At 37.1% G+C, this 26,907-nt stretch overlaps 3 protein-coding genes across 8 annotated transcripts; 1 reads left to right on the plus strand and 2 right to left on the minus strand.

The window, feature by feature from the left end:
* Nucleotides 1–158: 158 nt before the first annotated feature.
* drc10 (dynein regulatory complex subunit 10) lies at nt 159–2,446 on the minus strand. 2 transcript variants are annotated; one of them, XM_084115499.1, is made up of 5 exons: nt 2,416–2,436; nt 1,467–2,156; nt 1,071–1,304; nt 907–978; nt 159–507 (listed from the first exon to the last, which is right to left on the minus strand). In XM_084115499.1, exons 2-5 carry the CDS (start codon nt 2,145–2,147, stop codon nt 226–228), a joined length of 1,269 nt encoding a protein of 422 aa, XP_083971625.1. In that variant the 5' UTR covers nt 2,148–2,156; nt 2,416–2,436; the 3' UTR covers nt 159–225. The 2 variants fall into 2 exon arrangements, with proteins under 2 accessions (XP_083971625.1, XP_083971624.1); XM_084115498.1 differs by having other exon boundaries at nt 1,467–2,446.
* Nucleotides 2,447–2,741: 295 nt separating this feature from the next.
* tpcn1 (two pore segment channel 1) lies at nt 2,742–18,851 on the plus strand. 2 transcript variants are annotated; one of them, XM_084114237.1, is made up of 26 exons: nt 2,742–3,260; nt 7,370–7,500; nt 7,606–7,782; nt 8,730–8,843; nt 8,973–9,103; nt 9,385–9,508; nt 9,618–9,676; nt 10,040–10,139; nt 10,258–10,374; nt 10,495–10,619; nt 10,718–10,766; nt 10,892–10,955; nt 11,120–11,164; nt 11,759–11,815; nt 11,980–12,033; nt 12,153–12,225; nt 12,305–12,412; nt 12,829–12,900; nt 12,981–13,070; nt 13,380–13,495; nt 13,590–13,636; nt 13,877–13,945; nt 16,266–16,362; nt 16,463–16,599; nt 16,707–16,787; nt 17,217–18,851. In XM_084114237.1, the coding sequence occupies exons 1-26, from the start codon at nt 3,182–3,184 to the stop codon at nt 17,316–17,318; spliced, it is 2,418 nt and encodes an 805-aa protein (XP_083970363.1). In that variant the 5' UTR covers nt 2,742–3,181; the 3' UTR covers nt 17,319–18,851. The 2 variants fall into 2 exon arrangements, with proteins under 2 accessions (XP_083970363.1, XP_083970362.1); XM_084114236.1 differs by lacking the exon at nt 2,742–3,260 and adding an exon at nt 6,264–7,249.
* A 2,217-nt stretch (nt 18,852–21,068) lies between these two features.
* Nucleotides 21,069–25,492, minus strand: LOC311083181 (uncharacterized protein). Of its 4 annotated transcripts, none has more exons than XR_014606220.1 (7): nt 25,325–25,489; nt 22,711–22,760; nt 22,492–22,628; nt 22,346–22,406; nt 22,059–22,277; nt 21,673–21,857; nt 21,069–21,597 (listed from the first exon to the last, which is right to left on the minus strand). XR_014606220.1 is itself a non-coding variant. In XM_084114518.1 (7 exons), the coding sequence occupies exons 1-6, from the start codon at nt 25,329–25,331 to the stop codon at nt 21,762–21,764; spliced, it is 570 nt and encodes a 189-aa protein (XP_083970644.1). In that variant the 5' UTR covers nt 25,332–25,492; the 3' UTR covers nt 21,069–21,597; nt 21,739–21,761. The 4 variants fall into 4 exon arrangements, 1 of the variants encoding a protein (XP_083970644.1); XR_014606221.1 differs by having other exon boundaries at nt 22,711–25,118; nt 25,325–25,487; XM_084114518.1 differs by having other exon boundaries at nt 21,739–21,857; nt 25,325–25,492.
* Between the last annotated feature and the right edge of the window lie 1,415 nt (nt 25,493–26,907).

Here is a 26,907-nt window from a genome sequence, read left to right on the forward strand (position 1 = left end):
TGACTTTATTCTCAGAATTGAAAAAATCTGCTCAAAATATCAAACATATCTGAGTGGCCTACATACAAAAATCTGGGTAAAAGTATTAACAAAAGATGAATGTGAACACTTCTGAATGCTTCATGAGTCTCAGTCACAGTGGGCTTTATTGATTTTATTTATCTAATAACATAGTAATAATGGTGATTATCTTGCACTGTGCGTTAGTTTCTAGTTCTCTCTCTCTCATTTTTTTTTTTTACCCTTTCCTTTCTTTCCTTTCTTGGGCTTTGCGCTGGCCTTCGTGGCCTTGCGCACACAGAAGCCTCTCCAGTGGGCCTGAATGATAGTGGCAGCTTGGCTCTGCATCTCTCTTTCTTTTTCCAGCTGTTTCCTCTTCTCCTGAGCCTCCTGTCGCTCCTTCATAATCTGGGAGTACTCCAGGTTCAAAACTGCAAAAAGTTCCTCCAGCCCTGTCAGCTCTGTCTTATCTTTCTCGTGCATGTCTGTAATTCCCTCCAACTCTGTCTAGACACACATATACACGTATAAAATCAAATACATGTATTCATAAAGACAACATACTTTTAAATATTAAAATACATTCACACTGATGCACTGATACATTGAATGTTTTTAATGCAATTCATATACAATACTGTTCAAAAGTTTGGAGTCGGTAAGATTTTTTATGTTTTTGAAACTCTTATGCTCACCAAGGTTGCATTTATTTGATCAAAATACAGTAAAATTACAAATAAAAAATACAGCCATATTGTGATTTATTTTTACAATTTAAAATAACTATACTCTATTTTATTTTTTTTATTTTTACTGAGCCCAAAACTTTTGAACGGTATCTGCAAATACATCTGGAAATGATATTGCATCAAACATCAGTTAAAGCCATATTAGATTAATGTCTACCTGTTTCTCTCCCATTTCAGCATCGTATTTCTGGATCAAGTTCTCTATCTCTGTTTCTACCTTGTATTTTTTCTGCAAATCAAAAATCAGTAACATTACAACAAACTAATCACTATACGCATGCTTCCTGTTTCATTAACTGGATGAGCCACAAGTGTGCACACCTTTCGTAGTTCCAGTTCGCTCTCTCTGTTTGCTGAAATCACATTATTGAACTGAGCTCCCAGTTGATTGGCCTCCTGCTCTATACGAGCTCTCTTTCCCTCTGAAGTTTTCTTATCTGATTGGTACTGGTTCTCAGCATCCTGCTGAGTTCGGACAACAGACTCTTCCAAACCCTTTTCCATCTGATGCAGTGAGCTCCTCAGATGGTCCACTTTATTATTCAACATGGAGATCTAATTAGGAGTGAAAGCCAGACAGAGAAAGAAAAGGGTGAAAAATAAAATAGAGGAGGGCACATAGTTTGGAGAACTCATTCATCTGTCAAGATTCTGTCATCTATCTAATCATAACTGTCAACTTTATAATAAAAAAAATCTCCTTATGGTGCTTCTCACCTTTGTATCCTTGGCTTTTATTGCCATTGCAACCTCTTTGTCCAGTGATTCTATCACTGCCTGGTTGGCAGAGTCACGTAGACTGACTTCCAGCATCATCTCTCTGCGTTCTCTCTCCTCCGTAGGGGTTGTGAGGAGCCTCTCCAAAACGACCTCCCTCAACTCGCACAGGCCATCTCTCAGTTTCTGAGACGCCATCTCTCCCCCTGTGTTAGGTTCTATCCGTTTTAGCACCTCCCTTGTGGTCGGAGTTGCCGTAAATAGCCGCACAATGTTACGAAAGGAATCCTGAATTGCTTTTGCTGATTTGGCTAGTTGATCCTTTTGTTCAAGACTCCCATCAAGCACCATAGCTTGGTACTTTTCTTCAAGTCTATGATGCTCTTTCAGGGCCCTCACCACCTCCTCTCCCAGGCTCGGGGAAAGAGCTTCTGGACAGTTCAGCAAAGTGCGGGAAAGAGCTTCTGGACAGTTCATCAAAGTGCGTAAAAGAGAGGCTATCTCCATCTTATTAATGCACTCATCTAGTACCCCTAAAATGAGCTTTGCTTCCCGAGATGATAGAGTCTTCATGGAGGGGTTGATGGTCTTTAAGAGGTCTCTCTTAGTTTTGTTTGGAATGCTGGCTGCATCTGATAGTCTCTCTTCAGGAGGGAGATCATCTAATTTTGAGCTCATCATTAGAGGTCTCTTTGATTGAGTAAGGGAGAGAAAACTATTCACACACCAAATAAACATACAATAGATCATCTTTGGTGAAATATTACTAACAATATTGATTTTAAAAACATTTAAAACAAGATTTGAAAGACATTTAAATACAGAAGGTGTAAGTCTCCACAAAGTTGAAATGCAATTCATACAAAAAATACCTAAGTACACAAATGTTTTCAGTTGAATGATAAAAACAGTTCTGAATTAAAATTCATTTTAATATGTAATACGTCACCGTGCTATTCTTTTTGGTCGAAATCCGTATTCACTTGCTTAGAGTCAAACTCAAACTCTGTTGTTGTTTATACCAGTTGCCGTGACAACCGGCGTTGGCATGACATTCTTATCTTTAACCCCTCCACTCCTTGACTCCATTCAGTGACTTCCCACTCGACTCCCACAAAGAACAAAATGAGAAATCTCACTCATCGTTTAATTATACACGTGTATGAAAGAAAATTCATAAACCTCATATTATCAATGAACGAATTAAACATTTTGGCACAATGAACATTTTTCAAGTCGTGACTTTTATTGTGACATTTCAGCTGTTTTATCTCTGCGATCAAAAACGACACTGTCGTAAAAAGACGTAACGTCAGATCCTCCTGCTTGACGGCGTCGGTTCTTTTATTTATAATGTTAAAAGCGCGATTAAATCGCATCTGCGTTATAAAGTTAAATTAGTTTATTACTAATTTAGAAAGCAGCTATATACCTTGCGCTTGCGATGGTATTTTAATAACAGCCGACGATAATGTCGTAAACAGACAGGCTCTGTTAGTTTTTAATCCTAATTTGTTTAACTTAGACGTCTGTTAAAGTTAAATTAAAACACATTTTAGCATAAACGCGCTTAGTTGGGTGTTTGGGGACAACACAGTGGTTTCTGTAACTCGTGTCGTGTAGCCCAAGTTTCTCTGCAGCAGTGAAAGGTTAGTTTATTGAACATAGAGACTCTGTGTCCCCTAAAACCTGCGGTCCTCTCGCCGTTCTGCGGGATGGCGGACGGGGACGACGATGTGCCGCTGATTCTGACCTGGGACGATGCGACCAGCGGGCTGCTGGAGGAAGACGAGAGTGAGTATATGTGCCTTGTGCAGTATTGTTCGGTCACCTGTATTTACCTGAGCTTTGCTGGTGGTAGAGCAGGACTGCGTACAGATCTTTAACCGGCTTTCAGCCTTCTTGTAAAGATCTGTCACCGGTTCGGTGTGCAGCATCCTTCATGAATACTGTCAATGGCCTCTATCTCCTTGGCTTAGTCTGAGCTGTCAGATACTTTAGAGCAGGGAGTTTGAAACTTTTTCATTCCAAGGTCCGCAAATGTAATGCAAATATAGCCTAAATCCTGGCGAAGTAGCCGCATATTTTCTAGTAGGCTATAAAGAGAAGTATTTTAAGCGTGATATTATAAAGACAACATCAATCGCTTTGATCTCTCACTGTTAACAACTAGTGAAGTCAATAGAACAATAGCCCTATAAACACCATTTATAAAATTCTCTGAATTGTCTACAGGCTCCCTATAGTTCCCTATTGTCCCAGGCAGAACCGACATTTGACAACTTCTGCTGTTGGGTGTCAGTTAATTATCAGTGATTAACAGTGATACTCTTACAGACATGTTGATTATTAGACTTAGCTGAGATATTACAGGCCCAGCTGTTCTACATGAAACCTGCTGATCTTTAACCCCCAGACTTCCATCATGTGACAGTGGATAGCAAAGATGGCCATTTATATAGTGTGAGTTCCAAACACTGACTCTAGAGGGCTCGGCAGTCAAACCTTTTCGTCATTGTTGACTGCATTATTGACATTGCTAATGCGCTGAGAGATGATTTGTAGGCCTTCTGCATAGGCACAATTTACGGTTTTAGTAGAGCTAAAGCATGGCTGTTTCCCCCCACACCGCTTTATAAAAGCTTTTCTAATGCTGAATTTAATTTCATCAGTGTGTGCCAGCTGTCATCAGTGGCGGATCTTGTTATAGAGGGGCTTGAGAGTGCTAGACTTAATCATGTCATCACACCAGATATCTTTCATGTTCATGTGAAAATAATAATTGCACCCGCAACTTGTATTTTGTAAAACAAATGATTTTCATATATTGTTGACAATTCAGTGTTTACTTGGAAGTGAACAAATTATCTACTACATTCAGATATACAGATATCAGTAGTATTTATTCATCAAAACACACAAAAAAATATGTTTATGAAGTAAATCAAGTTGGCTTGACGGCCATACATCGGAATCCAGTTTTGTTGAATATAACATAACTGTGTTACGTGTGGCATTTTTCACTCTAATAAACAGATTTGCCATTGGATACAGATTGCTTAGTGGTATTTGGCTTATGTTGTTCTTAAGGCATCTTTACACAGCTGAGTTAAGGCTACTATGTGCCTGCTCAAAATTCAGTCTAAAGAAGCAATTTGGCATAAAAGCTAGACTAAATTATGCCTGCTCTCACCCACCTCTGCCCCTAGAATCAAAGTTGTCATTTTGGTGTAAAGGCATTTATGCCACCTCTGAGCAGCATTAAACCTTAGACTTAGGCCACTTTTAAAGTGCTTTTGTGACACATTTGGAAAATAAGGAAAATAATCTAATTAAAAGGCTACTTTACACAGCAGAGAGTTAAATATGCGCTGTGCCTGCTTAATTCTGTGTAAAGACCAGACATAATGCTGCATAAGTATACAGTTGAAATTGCTTTGTAAATGCATTTATGCCACTTCTGAGCAGCATTAAAAAGTCTATGTAAAGACACCTAAATGCCATTTCAGAAGCGCATCTGTGACACCTTCGCAGTGTAAATTTGGCATAAGTGTTCAGAGCTGTAGTAAGAGTCATTTATAGATTGAGAGACTTTTGGTGCAAGTGGTTTAAAATCACTGGTGAGATGCTGCACTCTAGTGCTATTGTGTGGTATTGCATTTTGGTGAAAACATTAACAAACATTATGTGAATTAATTACCAATAGACTATTTCTGTTCGGTAATTTTTTGGGGGAAGGACACTGTGAAGTACTTTCACTTTAAGAGTGAAGTATTCCCAACCCCAACGATCATGTGTTCAAGTGTCCAATGCAGCAGCATACCAGCTTTTGTACATCACACACACACAGACAGAGGAGTTAAAATGCTGTGTCAGCCTATGGCAAATACAACGGTGTTTGTGGCCCCCTCTCCACTCCCATCCGGCACACACACAGTCCATGGTCTTGTGTCAAAACTGTGCGGGAGTGATGAGAGCTGGACGCGTGAATATTTTGAGGACCTGAATGGAAATTGTAGCGCTCTTTTTGGGATTTGACATGTTCCTTCAGTTAGCCAAGAAAATTCTTCATTAAGAAAAAACAACGTAAGGACACAGTCTGTCTTTTTGGTTCCTGAACCGCTGTCTCTGAATTTATGAGGAAAGAAGCTGACGTGAATATCAGATGCCTTCACTTCCTCATTCTGCCTCAAGCTGCTATCTCAAAATGTTTGTCAGTGTCATGGTGAAGATTGTTTGGATATTTTAAATCTCTGGTCTTTAGTTCCGCTTTGTTTCTTTGTGTTTGAAGGAAATCTGGAACTGGACTGAAAAGAAAACTGCTATCAGTGCTGTCTCTCTTGTTTGCTCTTGCTCTGCCAGGAACTTATTGATCAGACAGGCACAGAGCAAAACCCACACTGTTGTTGTCACGTGCGTACTCCATAAGAGCTGTTTACAATGAACTTATCGGCAACTCATTCAATCAGCTTGTGTTTGGTCAAACTAAAAGCTCTTACTGTTTGTGATTTAATCGGTAAGGCCAGGCATATTTACCAGGCTTTGGCCTGACAGATCGTTTAAAAGGGTGTTAGTGGATTAATGTTATATTCATTGCTTTCAGAGAAGCAATGGAAAGTATAAATCGAAAAAATGAATTGAAACTTTTTACTTCCCTCTGAGTCAAATGAGGCTTTCAGCTTGGTAGATTTGTTCAGCAGTTCCCTCGATCTCAAAGGACAGCTGCGTTTTTGAGCTTGGAGAAAAAAAGGACTAAAATGGACACTGTATATAGAGGATGTAGCACTGGAAACAGAAGATGACACGGAAGAGAGGAGGCTATGACAGAGAGACTGAAACCGAGCTGATGGGGTTGGCTGGAAAAGAGACTAGTGTCAGACAAAGCAACTCCAAGATTCTGAAGGACATTCTCACTGTGTTTGGGACTGATGCTTAGGAAAATCCACTGGACTATCTATTCAACTGCTGGGTTACACTGTGATCTCTGAACCATCAACAGCGTCTCCTTCCCACATATCCTCTGAAAGAGAGGGGAAAAGTGCAGAGTGGAATCCTTTTGGAATATCTAGCTATTAGGGATTCAACAGCCCAGTCAGTGTTTTGGGAAGCAGCTCTGAAGTGCATTTGTTCACATTTTATTCACATTTGAATTTTTTCAGTATTTGATTGTCTTTGAACATCTAAATCTTGTTGATGTTATTGAAAGCAGCTCTAATCTAATTCTTCACTTTTCTGTAAAATTGTCAAATATATCAAATTTTTTTTTATAAGCAAAACTTTGTGGGATCCTCATTTGTGGATATTTTTTTAATGTTTTGCCAGCGAAAGAGACTTTTTTGTGTAATCTATTTAGTTATTTTTAGCATAGAAACACATTATTAGCAATTGTTTTTTGTCTTTCTTAACAAACGTTACAATCAAATGAATGTATGAAGGTGCAGAGAGAGATGTTTCAAGTTTTAAAGTAGCGCTTGGCCTGATTTGACTTGAGTTTTCCTGCAATCCGTGTCGTCTTTGGAGGAATCGTGAGCATAACCACTAGATTCTGTTCTGCTTTCGGACCATTGGCCACAGCAGCTGGCACAATGAAACTCGCATGTTCGAGTCCATTGTTTATAATGAACCCTTGCAGTGCTAAAACTGCTTGACCAGTGACTACTGGGACGTGGGGCCGATCACAGGGGCTGCTATGGAAATCAGTAGTATGGTTGACAACATGACTGGACTAACACATGATAGGCCAGTCCAAACATCCTCCTTCTGCCAGCAGTTTCCATCTGTCGGTATGCTATTGAAATGTGTTGATCAACTGGCTTAAAACCTCCTCTACCTACCTAGAAGTTAATGCTTATTTTATATTGAGAAATCATTTTAACTATATCTTTTTTTCTTTCTCTACACAGATGGGGCAGGAAATTATGATGTTGTGAATAATGTTGTCATACCGACCCCAGGAGCACCAGACCCCAGAGCCCAGAATTCTTTGCGGCAGAGTTGGGAAATGAACTACCAGGAAGCAGCAATATACCTGCAGGTCATCTTTTGAACTCCCAATGAAGCACCTAAATAGACGCAGATGATCACAAACACACACTCAGGGCTAATAATAATTCTCCCATTTGTCTGTGTTTGTCCTCAGGAGGGAGAGAATAATGACAAGTTTTTCACTCATCCGCGAAGTGCCCACGCGCTCAGCGCCTACCTGTTTGCTCACAATCACCTTTTCTATGTGATGGAGCTGCTGACTGCGGTGTTACTCATGCTACTGTCCCTCTCAGAGGCCCCTGCCGTCCCCTTCCTCCGCTTGGACGTCTATGTATGTGACTTCTACTTGCACTGTGTGCATACACTACCATTTTAAAGTTTGGGAGAAATTAATTCGTTATTTAGCAAGGATGCATTAAATTGATCAGAAGGGAGAGTAAAGTCTTCTACTTTGTTACAAAATGATTCTATTTCAAATAAATGCTTTTATTTAGAAATTTATATTAACTGAAGAATCCAGAATTGTTTTTCGTTTTCTACTAAAATATTAATCAGCACCGTTTTCAAAATGGTTATTTTAAGTTATAATAAAAATAAAATGTAATAATATTTCACAATATTATGCTTTTTACTGTATTTTTATTTCAAATAAATGCAGCCTTGGTGAGCATAAGACACATCTTTGGAAAAACATTCAAAAATCTTACCGAGTACCGACCCCAAACTCTTGAAAGGTAGTGTATGTGTGTAAAGCCATACTGGGACAGGACTTGTTTCTCATTTGGACGTCTCTAAAAATAGATTTGCATGGCACCTCACTGATAAAACTCATGCATTCGGATGGCAATTTCTTTTTTTTTCTATTCTATGAACCAACGGGCTGCTCACATGGTCGTATGATTGACTGCTGTAAATAAAATGTCATATGCTTGGAATAAGAATAAATTCATATTTATTTTAAAATATAGTTGGATTTGCGCTATAGTTGGATTGCTTTTTTGTAATGCATTTTATCTCTCAAAATGATGGATGTCATTTTAAAAAACAGCAGTTAATTCGGCGGGGGAACAGACATTCTGGATTCGGACGGCAATAAAATCACAGACTAGTCCCTGTAAATGTTGAACATAACTTACGTCCCGATCAGAAACAATTACCATCCAGACAGGGCTTATGCCTTTGTAATTTTTTTTTGTATGCTTGTGTATTTCGATTATATGAATAGGACTTCGTACTTGTACACAAACACTTAAAAGTGTGTATTTTTGTTCCTGTCAGATTCACGCAACACTGGAGTTATTGGCATTGGCGTTGGTGGCATTTGAGTTGGGTATGAAGCTCCGATGGCTTGGCTTTTACACCTTTATAAAGCATAAAAGGACCATGGTGAAGGTGTGTGGATTTTGTTCATTTAAAATGGTTTATGTTTTCCTCTTTGAATCAGGATGCATCGTAGATTCATATTCACAGAAGTTCAGCTCAAGAATCCTGTTATCCTCTCTTGATTTGTGTGCTTTTCAGACATGTGTCCTGTTTCTTCAATTCATCGAGGCGATTGTGGTCTTAGTCCGGCAGACATCTCACCTGCGTGTGACGAGAGCCCTGCGACCGATCTTTTTGGTGGACTGCCGTTACTGTGGAGCCGTTCGCAGGCATATTATTATTATGTTTTATAATAATTTTGAAATTATCATTATTAAATTAAAAGTTTACTACTAGTAATAATAAAACATTGTTTGTTAAACATTGGTGTTTTTTATGCTGTTGCTGTTTCTGAGATCTTATAAAAGCAATAAGCTGCTTGAGGTTGTGTGTTACACCGATTTTGCCTAAAATCAACTTAACCATGGGAAAATTACTGTATAGCATGTCCTTGACCGGATACGTTGTAGTGATATTCTGACACTCTATCTCTGTTTCTGTCCTCCCTCAGAAACCTGAGGCAGATATTTCAGTCTCTTCCTCCCTTCATTGATATTCTTCTGCTGTTGCTTTTCTTCATGGTCATCTTTGCCATCCTGGGATTTTGCTTGTTCTCAGCCAACCCAGCTGACCCGGTTAGTGCATCACAGTCACACACTCACCTGTGTGTTCCAGATGTTTCTCTGTCTCTCACATACATAAAAACTCTCCCTGAGACCGGATGACTTCTCTTTCTCTCTACAGTATTTTAGCACACTTGAGAACAGCATTGTGAGTTTGTTCGTCCTTCTGACCACTGCGAAGTAAGTATGTAGCCTCACCGTGGGGTACACATCCTGGCTAAGATAACATGACTCTGAGTCTCAGTGGGGTTGTTTCATGTCTTCCTGTAACTGAGCTAGTAATACAAAATGGTATCAGTTCAAACCCCTGGAGTTTTTTTTTAACTAGAGAATTTTTCAGATCCTCTGTTATCATTATGCCCTGCCTTGAGCAACGTACTTAACCCCAGGTTGCTACAGTCAGACTGTCACTGTTAAAAATGTAGTAATAGTCAATTTCAATAAGAAAGTGTTTGCTAAATGATTCATAGTAAACTATCCATCTATAAAGACCTCAGAGTCTTTAGTAGATTTACAAGTTTTTCCATCTTTTTTCTTCACTAGTTTTCCAGATGTGATGATGCCAGCATATTCCAAGAATCGTTGGTCATGCATTTTCTTCATTGTGTATCTGTCCATCGAGCTCTACTTCATCATGAATTTGGTCAGTAATGAACAACATCAGATCTGTTTGTTATAATGTATTAATTTTTGGAAATGGTCTTTTGGGGCAGTGTGAACTAGCCTTTACCTTGAGTTTGCTATTCTTTTTTGCCTCTCAGCTCCTGGCAGTAGTTTTTGACACCTTTAATGGAGTCGAGAAGATGAAATTTAAATCTCTGCTTTTACACAAGCGATCTGCCATCGAGCATGCCTTCCAGCTGCTGCTTAGTCGGCAGGTGAGATTTATACAGATAACGCTCTTTCCCATCTCTTGGTTTTTCATGACTGTTTTTTAGCCTTGTGTACTTTGTGAAGAAAGTGAATGTGATAAATCTGCATGTGTGTCTTTTATTTAGAGGCCAGATGGAGTGTCTTTGAAGCAGTTTGATGGACTGATGCGATTCTATCGTCCACGAATGACTGCACGGGATCGTTTTCTCACATTCAAAGCCCTCAACTATTCAGACACAACCATGCTTAGGTACACACACACGCTCATACTCATACACGAGTGCATACGCTCACATTCTTTTGATTATTTTAAGGAGTTTTTAAGGTGTATTTGTGCTTGTGTTTTAGTCTCCAGGACTTTTATAAGTTTTATGAAGTGATTGGGCTCAAATGGAAGGTCAGATTTCACACACCGTCACATGATGATTATACTCCCAGCACGTATGTTAAACCCTCTTGAGCCAGAACATCTGGTGTGTGTGTGTATGTGTGTGTGTGTGTGTGTGTGTGCATTTGTTGCAGGCTCGACGGAGTGGGGAGTACTGGTTTGATGATCTTCCTCGCACAGCATTCCTCATTTTCAAAGGTTTTTAAGGCTTCCTTGTCATTTTAATTCAATTTGTATTAGTTACAGTATTTTACACTTTAAAGATCTGCTCAGAATGATCAGGTACATTTATGATTAGTTAGCATCAAATATTTTTCTTCCATAATACTCTTTATGATCATTATTCTTTTTTTTTTTAACAGGAATGAATTTACTTGTGAAATCTAAAGCTTTTCAATATGCAATGTGTAAGTTATATTTCTTAAATATTTTGTTGTATGCTCTACCCCTTTAGATATTAACATGCAATACCAGATCAGAATATATATACTCCTTTAAACCCATGAGCTTCTGGGTTAATAGAAAAATTTGTATTTTAAAAATTCAAATTTGTCTGATATTCTCCTAGTACCTCTTATATTATTATATACTGTACCGTTCAAAAGTTTGGGGTCTCTTATGCTCACCAAGGCTGCATTTATTTGGCCAAAGATATAGTAAAACAGTATTGTGAAATATTTATATATTGTGAAATTTAAAAGAACCATTTTCTATTTTAAATGTAATTTATTCCTTTGATGGCAATGCTGTATTTTTATTCTAATATGATGATTTGTTGCTCAAGTTGAAAAGAACTGCATTTATTTGAAATATATTTTTTTCTTTACTCTAACTTGTGATCAATTTAATGCATCCATGCTTAATAAAAGTATTAATTTAGTTTTAAAAAATAGTCTTACAGGCACCAAACTTTTAAATTGTAGTAGTGTCTTGCGCTTGCACTAAATTCGTTCCAATATTTCTAATAATACTGTCTGTTTTTCATTATTGACCTGTAACAGATCTGGTAGTAGCAATTAATGGCATCTGGATCCTAGTGGAGACAAACATGGTAAATGGTAAGATCTGCTTGAGTAATGTAATGTAACAGTAGGACATGCAGTGCAGCTGTGTTGCAGTTCTAGATAATTCTATGAATTCACCATTCAGAAACGCTTGTAAACAGAGGAAACAGTTTTCTCTGTGTGAACCCAATTCTCAGGGAGCTCTTCTCTCCCCACAGATGGTGTCTCATGGACTCATGTTGTCCCCTTGAGTTACATTATTTTCCTCACAAGTAAGTGGAAATTGTTTAAAATGAAATCATTAGTAAATCCAAATGTAAATGTCTTAATGAATATGCGTACCATTTACAATTTTTTTTTTATCCCCTGCTGATGTGTCTGTGGAATGAAGTTTATGGAATTGAGGTCTTGTTGAAGATCACAGGCCTTGGTCCAATGACATATTTCAGCTCAGGATGGAACCTGTAGGTACACACACGTACATTCATATAAGCACTAACACACACACATGCCTCATTGCTGGGTGTGTGCTTCTATTTCCAGCTTTGATTTCTCAGTAACAGTATTTGCCTTTCTGGGATTGATTGCTCTGGCCTTTGACATGGAGCCGTTCTACTTCATTGTGGTGTTGAGACCTCTTCAGCTCCTCCGGTGTGTGTACTTATTTTTGTGTTTTGACATCTTTTGGTTTGCATATAGTTGTAGTTATTCATTTGATTTTTGTTCTCCCAGAAGTGTGAGACTGAATTGAAAACCTGAAATTCAAAATCAAAAACCTAATTCATACCTCTCAATAATCAAAAATGTTTTAGGCTTGATATTTTTATTTATTCAACTTTCACTCAAATTGTTATCCTGGTAATGTAATTTGTGCATTATATTAAAAACCAATCAGTTTAGAAAAATGCCAAATTGTTACCCCACTGTAGCTAACATCTGCAGTGTAATAACATCATTAAATATCATTTTTATCATTTATATTTTCATCAGTCATAGCTGATATAGATAGAAACAGATATTTTCCTTTTTAACAGAGTTTCATAGTTTTTTTCTTATTTCTTGTCAAGGTTGTTTAAAATTAAACAGCGCTATCGGAATGTTCTGGACACAATGTTTGAACTGTTCCCGCGTATGGCCAGGTACAGAAATAATAATCCATTTCAGCTCATTACTCACAGATGAAGGATCTTCTCTCATAACACTCTCTCTGTCTCTGTAGTCTAGGTCTGACTCTGATTATCTTCTATTATTCTTTTGCCATCGTTGGAATGGAGTTTTTTGCTGAGGTTGTTTATCCGAACTGCTGCAAGTAAGTCCCTTTAATCATCATAAATGCATTCCTTTTGCAAAAATCAACATCACCTTTAACTTATCCAGTTTATAAATGTAAGATGATATACTACTGCTGTCCTGTTGTTACATAATGAAAGAATAGTTCACCTCGAAATGAAATCATTTACTCAGCCTCGTGTTATTTCAAGTGCGGTGTGTGCAACATAAAAGAAGACATTTTAAAGAATGTTTATGAAAGTGCAACGTGATTAGTAGATGTCAAGCTACAAAAACGATTCTCATTGAATAGTGGTGTGTTTAATGGTATGTTCTCTGTCTCTCAAAGGAATAGCACAGTTGCTGACTCGTATCGCCAGATAAATGTGACCATTGGCAACCGAACCGTGCTGGAAGAGGGATATTACTATCTCAATAACTTCAATAACATCCTAAGCAGCTTTGGTATGTGCAACACTCACAAATACACACTCCTCTTACTTCAGTATATAGCTTTGTGTAATTTGTAACTGAGTTTTTTTTCTCTGCCATGTTTCAGTCACTCTTTTTGAGCTAACAGTGGTGAACAACTGGTACATCACAATGGTGAGTGTAAATGCACAAAAACACCTGCTGTTTATTGGAATTAAATGTCAGTTAGCAGATTGTTGTATATCTACCCATGTCATTGTAAACAATGAACATTACATTGTTTAAAAGTAATGCTAACATCTCTAAGTGTTTGTGCAGTGTGTGTGTTTGTAGCAGAATCCTATGAACCAGTCAGTAAATGAGCATCTGTCTGTCATTTGTAGTTATTGAACCCTTTGAATCCTGTTTTCACAGGAAGGTTTGACATCAGAAACTACTCACTGGACTCGCCTTTATTTCATGACCTTTTACATTGTCACCATGGTAAGGGAATGTGTATGTCGGTAAATCAGGGTTATTATTCCTAACTAAAACTAACAAATTTCAAATAAACTTTCATATAACAAAAATTCTTTTCATATTTTTAGTTAAGATAAGATAAAATAAAATAGAAGAAAAACTAAACGAAAATTAGAATAGTTGCTTTGGAAGTTTACGTTGAAAATATAGAATTTCTACCTACATTTTTTTTTTCTAAAAACTAAAGCTGAACTAAAAATAAAATGGATAAAAATAAATAAATCAAAATAGTAATCTAAAAAAAAAAAAAATCACAAAAGCTAATGAAAACATTTAAAAATTAAAATGAAAATGTATATAAAGAATAAAATTAATATTAATAAAAACTGTAATAGTATATACAGTGAGGAAAATAAGTATTTGAACACCCTGCTATTTTGCAAGTTCTCCCACTTAGAAATCATGGAGGGGTCTGAAATTGTCATCGTAGGTGCATGTCCACTGTGAGAGACATAATCAAAAAAAAATAATCCAGAAATCACAATATATGATTTTTTAACTATTTATTTGTATGATACAGCTGCAAATAAGTATTTGAACACCTGAGAAAATCAATGTTAATATTTGGTACAGTAGCCTTTGTTTGCAATTACAGAGGTCAAACGTTTCCTGTAGTTTTTCACCAGGTTTGCACACACTGCAGGAGGGATTTTGGCCCACTCCTCCACACAGATCTTCTCTAGATCAGTCAGGTTTCTGGGCTGTCGCTGAGAAACACGGAGTTTGAGCTCCCTCCAAAGATTCTCTATTGGGTTTAGGTCTGGAGGCTGGCTAGGCCACGCCAGAACCTTGATATGCTTCTTACAGAGCCACTCCTTGGTTATCCTGGCTGTGTGCTTCGGGTCATTGTCATGTTGGAAGACCCAGCCTCGACCCATCTTCAATGCTCTAACTGAGGGAAGGAGGTTGTTCCCCAAAATCTCGCAGTACATGGCCCCGATCATCCTCTCCTTAATACAGTGCAGTCGCCCTGTCCCATGTGCAGAAAAACACCCCCAAAGCATGATGCTACCACCCCCATGCTTCACAGTAGGGATGGTGTTCTTGGGATGGTACTCATCATTCTTCTTCCTCCAAACACGTTTAGTGGAATTATGACCAAAAAGTTCTATTTTGGACTCATCTGACCACATGACTTTCTCCCATGACTCCTCTGGATCATCCAAATGGTCATTGGCAAACTTAAGACGGGCCTTGACATGTGCTGGTTTAAGCAGGGGAACCTTCCGTGCCATGCATGATTTCAAACCATGACGTCTTAGTGTATTACCAACAGTAACCTTGGAAACGGTGGTCCCAGCTCTTTTCAGGTCATTGACCAGCTCCTCCCGTGTAGTTCTTTCTTAGGATCATTGAGACCCCACGAGGTGAGATCTTGCATGGAGCCCCAGTCCGAGGGAGATTGACAGTCATGTTTAGCTTCTTCCATTTTCTAATGATTGCTCCAACAGTGGACCTTTTTTCACCAAGCTGCTTGGCAATTTCCCCGTAGCCCTTTCCAGCCTTGTGGAGGTGTACAATTTTGTCTCTAGTGTCTTTGGACAGCTCTTTGGTCTTGGCCATGTTAGTAGTTGGATTCTTACTGATTGTATGGGGTGGACAGGTGTCTTTATGCAGCTAACGACCTCAAACAGGTGCATCTAATTTAGGATAATAAATGGAGTGGAGGTGGACATTTTAAAGGCAGACTAACAGGTCTTTGAGGGTCAGAATTCTAGCTGATAGACAGGTGTTCAAATACTTATTTACAGCTGTATCATACAAATAAATAGTTAAAAAATCATATATTGTGATTTCTGGATTTTTTTTTTTTTAGATTATGTCTCTCACAGTGGACATGCACCTACGATGACAATTTCAGACCCCTCCATGATTTCCAAGTGGGAGAACTTGCAAAATAGCAGGGTGTTCAAATACTTATTTTCCTCACTGTACATAATACTAAAATAACACTGCTGGAAATAAAGTGGATATGATTTGTTTTTCACATGAAGATTTTAGATTGAAATGTATAAGGTGTACATTTTAAGGGGGAGTAACTGGTTTCTTTTCATTATTTTTAATCTTTTTTTTTTATATTTCATGTAGTTGCTGAATTAATAGTAGACAAATAGTGCATGTTGTTTAAAATGGTTTTAGAATGTTATTAAACTATAGAATGTCACATTACTGTTACCAGCTACCCATTTATGTATATGTTATAAACCTGATTTAGTGATCTTGATATTTTCTCACAGCTCTGTGTTGTTTTGAGTGTAAATGCCTGTGTGATTATGTGATGCAGGTAGTCATGACGATAATCGTGGCCTTCATACTGGATGCATTCGTCTTCAGGATGAACTACAGTCGGAAGAACAGAGAGCCGCTGGACGACCCAGAAGGTTCTGAATGAGTCCTGTTCATCCAATGACAATGAGTGTGACTGGGACCTATTTCACTGAGATCTAATACTGAGAGTGTGTGTGTGTGTGTGTGTAATAGATGAAAAGGGGATTGTATTTGAGACAGAGGTGTCTCAGACTGAAGCTCTACAGATTCTGGACTTGTATAAACACACACTGGGCGTCACCAACCTAAGCTCACTGCAGGACATGTGTATGACTCTGGAGCGAAGCGGGGTTAGTACATGCACACATGTACAAGCAGTCTATGTTCAGAGCATCGAATTGAGTTTTTTCATTAGATTAATTGAACTCTAATGGATCATTTTTGTCTTTGCTCACAGCACTCCTCATTAGTATTTCAGGGTCGAAGGTCACGTACCAAGAGTGACCTCAGCATGAAGATGTACGAGGAGGAGATTCAGGTACTTAAACCACACATATAGAAACGCATGGAAAAACCACACTTGAATTTGCATAAATGTAGCGTTGTGGTCATAACAAGTGATGTGTTAACCAGATTTCTTACATTAATTTTAACCTTTTATTGGAAGTTTTAAGTAAAGCACTCCCAAACGGTTCTCTTATTGGATCAGAAAATTCAATCATGAAAGTTTGAAATTGTAATATATCAGACAGCTATTTATAGAAGGATATACCGAAGTGGAAACATGGAACGTTTTGCAAAAGAAAAATAAACGCTACCTAAATTTATTTAAATGAAATCATGTTCTGTTGTGCTAAGCTATACTGTGATGTATTTGGTTCAGAATGACCCCCCTTTTTTAAAAACAGAAATTTCCAGATAGGCATTGGTATGTTTGTGTAAAGTGGTTGTTTCTTTTTGTCTGCAGGAATGGTATGAGGAATATTCCAGAACAAACCTTCAGCCTGAAGAGACATTGCACAGAGAACTGGACAGCCCTGAAGCCAATGCCTCAAACAGCATTAACTAACACACCCTCTGAACACTGCACCGGCGTTACCTAACACACTCACTCATACCTCTGAGGGACCGTAAGACCGTCTTCCTCCCATCGATGGAAAGCACAGGTGTTCCCCATGACCACTACATTCTCCCTCCTTCCACATGGAGAACCACAGAACTCCTTTACTTAAAGCCTTATTCCCCAAAAAACCTTAAGGTTCCATGGCCAATCAGGGAACCTTGCAGGCCAATCATGTGACATGCACTAGGTCCAGGAACCTTCTTTTTTTCTTCCATAAAAATGCACCTCATGACATTTGCCTTTTGATGGGTAGATCCTGAATGATTCAGACTCTCATGGATTTGACAAATGGAGCACAGTGATTGAATGTTTCTGTGGGAGATGAATCGGAACTGAATGTGAGGATTTTAGCACTAAGTGTCTTTCTTCACAGTCTGAGGTATTGCTTAACCAACAGATAAAAGATTATAGTAATAAACTAATGCTGTTTTTAAACTAAAGCTGCTTTTTGCTGGAACCTTTGGACCTATAGAGAGGCTTATTTTGTTGTTATATATAAATATATACAAGCAGATTAAACGTATGTCAGATGCAGTTAAAGGATTAGTTCACTCAAAAATGAAAATTCTATCATTAATCACTCACCCTCATGTCGTTCCAAACCTGTAAAAGTTTCGTTCATCGTCGGAACAAAAATATTTTGACACAGAATTTAAAATTTTGGGTGAACTATCCCTTTAAGAGTCAAGCATTTAAACAATTTTTTAAAAATACATTCTCTTATTCACTCAATATGGGCTGGTTTCCCAGAAGTGTTAATTTTGGACTGATAAATGTTAGAAACCCAGCCCTGGACCTTTCAGTACATTCAAACCACATATAAAAAAATATTTTATTTCCTTTGTTTGGAGTCAGTATTGTTTTAGGCATGAATGAGAGTAATTTTACAGACCAGTTCAGATATAATCTAGTCAAAATCACACTTTTTATTCCACCTACAGTCTGATTCTTTTGTCTTTCCAGAGTAAATACAAATGTTTAGAAATCCAAATTTTCTTTTGTGTAAAACCATAGGTGACAAAGGGAAACCATTTAGCCTTGCTTATGGTTTTTTGCACAGTACTTCAAAACTGTTATTTATTTATTTACATTGACTTAAACAAATGTTCATGTACATCTCTCTTGTTTGCTGTACTATTTTATATTTTATTAGTTATTTTTTTAATGCTTTTAACAGGGTGAATGCATGCAAATCCTCATATATCATTGTTTACTCTAATGTCTAGAGCATCTGACCTGGAGTAAATCAAAAATGTGTTCACGAGGGTCAGTGATTTCATCCCAGTTGGTTGTTTATTTTGCACTGTAGGATGTGCAGCCATGATGTTCCAAACACAAGGGGACATGATGTATGTGTGACATCAAACCACACCAGCTCCTCTAATACTGTAGGATTTACCTGTGTTTCAGTTCTCTGTTCTTGTACCTTTGTAAATGTATAATAATGACAGGTCTAGTAAATGATACATTTTAATGGAACCTTTTTTCTTTTTTTTCTTTTTTTTGTTAATAGTTGCTTTTATATGTATTATGTGAGTTGGCTCGTCTTTGTAATTGTTATCATGTTTAATTTCATTCGGACTAAAACAATGTGTCTTTTTACATTTTCAGGTAAATGCTTTAGCCCAATGAAATCGTTTTTTCCTTTTTTTTGCGAAATAGAACATTTTCATGGGCAATAATAGGCTAGTCATTTCGGGTAAGGGCGAATATTCCCCACGGAAATTTCGCAACTAACGTTGGTTCGAGTTAGTCACGCGAATTCGCAGCGTGGAAAGTGACTTGAGTGAGCTTCATACACTATTGATTTCACTCATGTGACATAAAAATGCGATTGTATATTTACCAAAAATAATTTCCTTGGGCGTTTTGCACATGCTCTGAAATACATGCTCCGATTTTTCATATTTCTATATTTCGACAAACATGTATAGGCTACATGTAGCTAGCTCGACTATGCAAAACTCGCTGCATTATATTTTGCGCTTGTAAACGTAGGCTACTTGAGTCTCTCTCTCTCTCTCTCTCTCTCTGCATCTTCCCTGAGAACAACAGCAGGTACAGCAGCTTTCTATGAATACAGATGTAACGTTAGGCCTTCACGCAGTTAAAATCATGATTGTCTCCGAGTACTGATACTGAGGCAACTGACAGTTATTCCCGTCATTTAAGGCGAGACACTACAGGTGAATAGGGTAAAAATTTTAACTAGCAGTTATCACCATGAAACTTTTCCAGTTGATTACCTACATTAAGATGAGAAAAAAATGTATTACAAGTTTTCTGTAATTTGATGTTTAAATATGCAAATTAGGCAATATCTAATCAAATATGCACTAATTTGCATATATTTTAAAAAACGAAATCTGAGTATTGGATAAAGCCAGGTTAAAAATTATTTTTTCATTGTGTTCACATATTAGATGGGAAAAAAATTACAGAGGGATTTATGGATATCTACTTTTGTTATCCTGTAAATCAGAAAATACTGTCAATAGCCTTAAAAAAATGATTTTCGCCATGTTTTTTGGAATAAAATGTTATATAAATCAGGCTAGGAATAATATATTTACAAATCCCTCTGTAAATGTCTTCATAATATAACTAGGTACAAGACTGGAAGGTTTGGTGTACATAGGTGCTACTGAAGTGGAGATTTCGGACTTGGAGTATGAGAGAAAAGTCATTTTGAGAAAACGGGCTTTAAAGATTTTTCATCAGCCAATGAGATTGCGCATTCAGCCCTTTTACTTTCGCGATTGGTTGGTGATAAAAAGGAAATGACCATATTTGGATCCGACAGGATTGTACACAAGAGAGAGAGCTTCCTAACGGTGCTTGATGAAAGGGTGCCGGTGTGGTGAATAATCGGGTCCGGCTGAAGAAATGGGTCCGGGCTGAGGACCCAAGCAATCCGATTGGCTCAAAGCCCGTTTTATGGGTAATCGCTTTAGTGCCTGGTTACAAATCATACAAAATCACTTTATTATAGAAGACGTTTGTACTACGTTATAACGAATCATTAATGTATTTAATGTATTCTAAAGTATACGTTTCATATACTAGTATTTAACCGAAGCTATAGATTGTGAAATTAAACATTTCTCGTTGGTAGTGTTTTTTAGTTAGCTTAGATAATAGCATAGCATACAGCTAACGTTATCCGATGATCGTGATTCGTGCTATGAGCTTTTCCTGAGCTTATACTGCACTGATACTGCCTTACCATATTCACAGCCATTCGTAATGCAATTATAATTATGTAATTATTTTGTACACTTTTATTTATTAAAATATTCTTAAAATAATGCTTATTTGTGTATATTACTATTTTTCGTATTACCAGTTTAGACATTTAAATAAATTACAGAATGCTAGCTATGTTTTGTGGGTATAAATATTAAATCTAGCCTTGACTAAAGAACAGTATAATAAAATTATGGAATCACAATTTTTAATGTGATTAATCAAACCCCTTAATTCATATAATAATGTTTTATTTGAAAGAAATAACATTTTTAAAGTATGTTTTGTGACAAAGTTATTTGTTATTAAGCAATGGGGCATAAAATGCTTTTTTATTTCAAGCATGTCATTTGTGTACTAATGCATATGATTTATGTCAGAATTAATTCTTAATACAGAACATCATACAACACAATAACATTTAATGTAATAAAATGAGAGAACCAAAACTTATATAAAAATTTAATTAAATTACACAATACAATACATAATGAATTCAACTGAATTATGAGATGTAATATATTACATTTTTATTAACACAAAACTACAAGCAAAATGCACATCGTTTTAGGACATTTATAGAGCTTTTTAAAATACACAACAATACAAAGCAGCTTTAAACAAACATACTCTAGTATGTATTTACTTTCCTAAACACTTTTGTGATAGTCCTCTGGCTATACATTGTGGAGATTTAAAAACAATTAATGTTGAGTTAGCTGTGTTAAAATATTTAATGAACTGTAAGGTTAAAGTTTTTTGAGAGCTAATGAGACACAAATAGATGCAGTGTCTTTTGCTGTATGTAAAGTCAGATCTTTAGTTTGAAGTAAATTCATGTTGTATGTGCAGTCAATTCTTTGTGGAACCATCCTAAGGCCTAGATGATGCAGTCAGTCAGTTTCCCCTTTAGATGGTGCGGTCGTGACCTGGTAGGTGAGGAGGCTGGACTAGGTGTCATGGACTGACTTGAGGAACTCTGTAAAAACACACAAACAACATGTCACATGCAACTGTACACTTGCAGTCCTTAGTGCTATGGAACATCACTCACTGTTTTTGCTTTGATATGCAAACTCAAAGGTGCAACGCAGCTTCAGACGTAGTTAGCTCGTTGAACCTGGGTGCCATGGATGGACTGGCTTAAAAGGCTATTTTAATGACACACTCCACAAGATAAGATATATCAGCCCAAAAGTGACTGAAACCTTCCGTTCGTCTCAGTATTGTAAGGCTGATCTGTACAACAAAAGATAAAAAAAAGTAATTACTTAATGAGTTAGTTTAATGAGTTAGTTCACAAAAACATATAAAAATCAGCCATCAGTTTCTTCCAACATATTATCAAATGATACCAGGGTGAGAAAATGATGTGTTTTTTTGGTGATATAAAAAATTCGAGTACTTATTTGTACCAACACAATCCCATAAAATGCTTACCTCAGGAATCAATTCACACATTACAAGGTCGATATGTTCAAGCTTTTTGTCCTTCTTTTGCTCAAACACAATGTTGTCGATGTGTCCTAAAAGTTCCTCAACATGTGCTGACAAGGCTGGATGAAAGCTCTTAGGTTTTGCCATTTTCCCAGTCTTCATTTGCCACCATTTGTTCCACGTGGGTTTCACCAAGCCTTTCACAATTCCTTGAAACAACTCCTGAAAAAAATATTTAGTATAGCAAACAATATCTAGCCATTTTAAATTTTGTAAGGTCTTATATGTACCTGAATTTCAGCATCACTGACAAGAGAACAAATTCCTTTTTTTTCCACCTCCTCGACTGTCCTAAATTTAAAAAATCAACGATCTACTTGATTTATTAAACTTTTAAGTTGATTTATATGAATGAGGACACTCATTTTACACATACCTTTTATACGTCATATGCTGAACAGCATATGCTGCCATTGATGATGCGTGATATCTTCTCAGATGCCACAGATCTTCTCCCTGTATCACCTCGTTTTTCATAGAGGTCCATTTGTCCCTCACCTCCATTTCTGCCATCTAATGCAATAAACACAGTTGTTAAAGTAATGTAGATAAAAATAAAATAAAATAAATAAATAAAAGCATTTTTTTAACTTACTGTACAAACCAAAACCCCACAGTTGTTAGAGTCAGCCAGCCTCCACTGTTCTGGGTACTCAACAGTCCATTTTCCCAAGTCCCAAGTATTTCGGAAGGCATTGAAAAAAAGAAATTAATAAATGTACATTAGTAAATAAAGATCACAATTTTAACATTTACAAAGCACATAATACCATAGTATAGCCAGGTCCATCGCAGAAATTGACTTGTAGTAAAAAGCAGTGTCCGTGAAACCATTATTTTGCATCCTCTGAATAGGTTGGATCTGGGACATTTATGTGTTTTTGCTCTCCCGTCATGTGTGATATCAATTCTCGTTAATTAAACCACCCCCACTGTACTAAGCACGCTCAACTGAACACATCACACTAATTTTCAAGTCATTTCAGTGTTTAATTTGCATAAAAATGAGTGTCCTCGAAACCACTATTTGGCGGCAAAATAGTGGCTTCGCAGACACGGTGGTTTTTAAGCTCAGCTTTCGAAATATTTTGATGAAACCTGTTTATCAGCACTCAGCGGGCTCCCCTGAGTCCGTAGCACCAAGTGTCATCCCAAAATTCCACTGTCCGTGAAACCACTATTTTGCACAGTGTAACAAATGCTACCTGGGATCTCCATATCTCAGCTCTGGAAGGCTCTAGAGCCTCCAATCTTGCACTCCTGTCTGCGCATCAGCACCCTCTATCCGAATCCAAGGTTTCAAGAAGATCCAAGAAACTTTATTTTTCGACCCAAAAAAAACGACAGGGGTAGGTAGGCCTTATAGTTTTTTTGGGTCGAAAAATAAAGTTTCTCGGATCTTCTTGAAACCTTGGATTCTGATAGAGGGCGATGAGGCGTAGAGATGAGTGCAAGTCCTGGCTCTCTACACCTCCCCTGAGCTGAGATATGGAGATCCCTTTTTAAATATGTACAAATAACTTTTTAACGTATGCTTTTCTGGTAACAGGGCTGACACAATGAGCGTGTCCCTGTCTTTCAGATATTACATGAACTCAAAGAAAAGAAGAGAACACTTGTCTTCTACCATCAACTTCATGAAAGGCAGATGATGCAAGGAGAAGTAGAAAAATCATACTGAGGGACATGCCATTTTCAACATTTCTGCAAGATGCTGTGCACAAAAATGTGATTAAAATCCTTTAAAAACAAAAGAAACAGAAATTAATTTATTCTTATATTATTAGACATATTATGGAAACTAAATTATAAAATATTTTATTTGTTTTATGGTTTATTAAGATTTACAGAGCTTTTTTTTCTAAGGGACACAAAATGGCACGTTTACGTATAATGACCCAACTTTGATAGGACTCATTAGATATTGCTTGATGCTGCAATATTTTTTTTTACCTACAAGAGTCTCCTAGGATAGAAGGAATGGGTGGATATTCCGGAGCAACTTGGCATTTCTGACTGACCATTTGCCATCTTGGTTTGGAGGGGGGAAAAAATCGAAGCACAACGGCTTGCCACTTGGTTTAAATATATAGGATGATGCACCAGGGTGGGTCCACTGAAGAGGATGATGTGCAACTATGCCATCAAAACCCGTGCAAATTTAAGAATTTTTTTTTTTAATAGCTGTCCACTGTAGTGACCACTATGCATGAAAGGGTTAATCCATATAAAACAGCGATTAATCTTGCAAAGTACGTTTTGGTGTTACTGCTATCATTACGTTAGTAATTCATTAAGTTAACTAAAAAGTGTCGCTATGTTGTGAGAAGGTATTCCTTTGCAGAGATCCCAACCGTAACTAAGCATTTAACAAACAGAAAAAAGTGACATCTCATTACCAGATGTTCTCCAGTCCTAAAAGTAAAACAAAAACACAAACAATCTGTATTTAAAAGATCTTTTAGAAAGTCATGGACTCTTTTGAGCCTTTGTCAGTGATACTCTGAAATACTTCCCATCCCATACATGAAAAAAATACATGCCATGTTGGTGATATCATATATAAAATAAAATGACACAACCCTGTCTCTTTTTGTTAAATTTCAGTTTTATTGATCAATAATAGCAATTATGAAAGTATAAGTAGCCATACAAGTCAAGAAATAAAGTAATTAAACGATTCAGTCAAACATAAGTCAGCAGGCTACAACGTTAAAGATAAATAGCCTAAATAATTTAACGTTATATAAAGTTATGAAACTAAAACTTTGCCCTCAGCCAAAACGATTTGCCAGGGAACAAAATATAGATTAATGATTTCAAAGATCGTCCCACAAGACGAATTATATCTCATGTTTAACCACTCCACTAGACTAGAGAGCAGCAGCAGCTCTAGCCGAGGTAAGGCTGTTCCAAGCGGGATACATGAGCGCTGAGCAAACGGTGATCCCTTGGATCTCACATCTCCGAAAACGTCAGATCAAATTTTTAAATAGGCGCTATCTGTATAAACAAACAACATATTTGAGCTTTAAACAACTACATTATCGACTGAAAAACTCTTAAAACTACATTTCGTGACACAATAACAGTAGTATTTTTAAATTTCGCGGTCTTTCTCCTGCTATTGACGCAACTTGAGATTTTAAATATTAGCTATAGAATATACACGCTTTACATATACAATATAAAATTTAATTCAATCTTACCTTGCATATAGCAGCGGGATTTAGCATTCTACATAAAGCTACCACATAATAACACTAAAACAGCTCACGTTAGCTACAAGTTATCGCGAGAACAGATTTAGATCAGGCATACTACTGGCATACTAATGGGGTCCTCAGCCCGGACCCATTTCTTCAGCCGGACCCGATTATTCACCACACCGGCAGAGATCGCGGAGCAGCGTGTTGATTAAGAACGCAAACTTTTGTTGAATTTATGAGAAATCTACAGACGCAAACAGGCAAAGTGTAATAAAATAAAGACCTAAATGTGTATTTCGGACTTTTTTTCAACACAAGTCTGAAAGACGACATGTTATTGAAGACAAATATCCAAAAATCTCAAAATTGACCAGTAAAAAAAAAACGATGTTTTTGCCTGCCGTGTCTCGCCTTAATCTACAAATTTGACATTGACAGTTGCAGTCTTCCACAATGACTTGCTTTTCTATAGCTTTTTTTCGCACGCATTATCTCCACCCGACAGAATGATTTATGAATGTATTGTTTGTTATAGGCCAGCAGGAGGCAGTACAGAGTCCGGGCCATCATCATAGAGCAGGGAACTTGAGTCGTCCTGTTTAATTACCTCTGTCTCTGTGTGATGTGTGTAGGATAATTATCTTATTTTCCTCCGTTTGTCAACACCTTTGAACCATTTAATCCCCTCTTCCCTGATGTTCCAGTGACAGTAGGGTAGGCTACCGGTTTTCCGGAAGTTCTGTGTTGATGTCAGACATTCAGTTGAGCGTATCAAATGTTGGAATTGACTTCCACCGTTATTGTTCTACATGTCGATTACTTTACGCTTACGTACCCCATAAAGAGATACGAAGTCAATCTATTAGTTCAAATTCATTCATAAAAGAATGTCATGGTCCTTGTTTTAATGTTGGTGCAGTTATTTCCCGCGTGTTTTTCAGCCGGGGGTCTCTGCGTACATGAAGGTACAGCAGGGGGGGTCTGTGCATTTAATAGTTTTACCTTTGGTATTAGAAAATTTATATTCATTTTGTTCAATATTTTATTATATAATGTGTGGTTAAAAGAAACAACTTCTTTTCAAAAATCTTTTGTTGACCATGGTTTTATAAAACCATCATAAAACATCAATTTCTCTTTCTGTATGCTATAGAACATTACTGTGGAGGGATGAATACAAGATATGCAAAGGATTAAAAGGTAGGCAAATGAATTGAAAAACCTGGTCAGATTTAAACTGTGTTACTAAGGAAATCACACATTTTTATGTTGGGGTTCCTGACAACACCTTATTTATAGTGTTAAAATAACTTTTTTTTGTGAACATCTCTGTTGTTAATTTTTTCTTTGCGATTAAATTCAGTGATATGCCACGAAAAACTTTTAAATAATCTCTCTTTTATAGTATTTAAAACAATAGACACAGAAAGACAGAGAACCCTGTAGTCTGTAGCCTACCTGGCCATTCGATGATAAATGATGAAAAATTTACACTGAGAAAGGCTAATTCAACTATGTATATGTTTATTAGTTGTGGTTTTGTCAGATCAAATAAAATCAGGTGTTTGTCAAATTAGTTTAAT

The sequence above is a fragment of the Abramis brama genome, assembly GCF_963993115.1.
Source record: "Abramis brama genome assembly, chromosome: 5".
NCBI lineage: Eukaryota > Metazoa > Chordata > Actinopteri > Cypriniformes > Leuciscidae > Abramis > Abramis brama.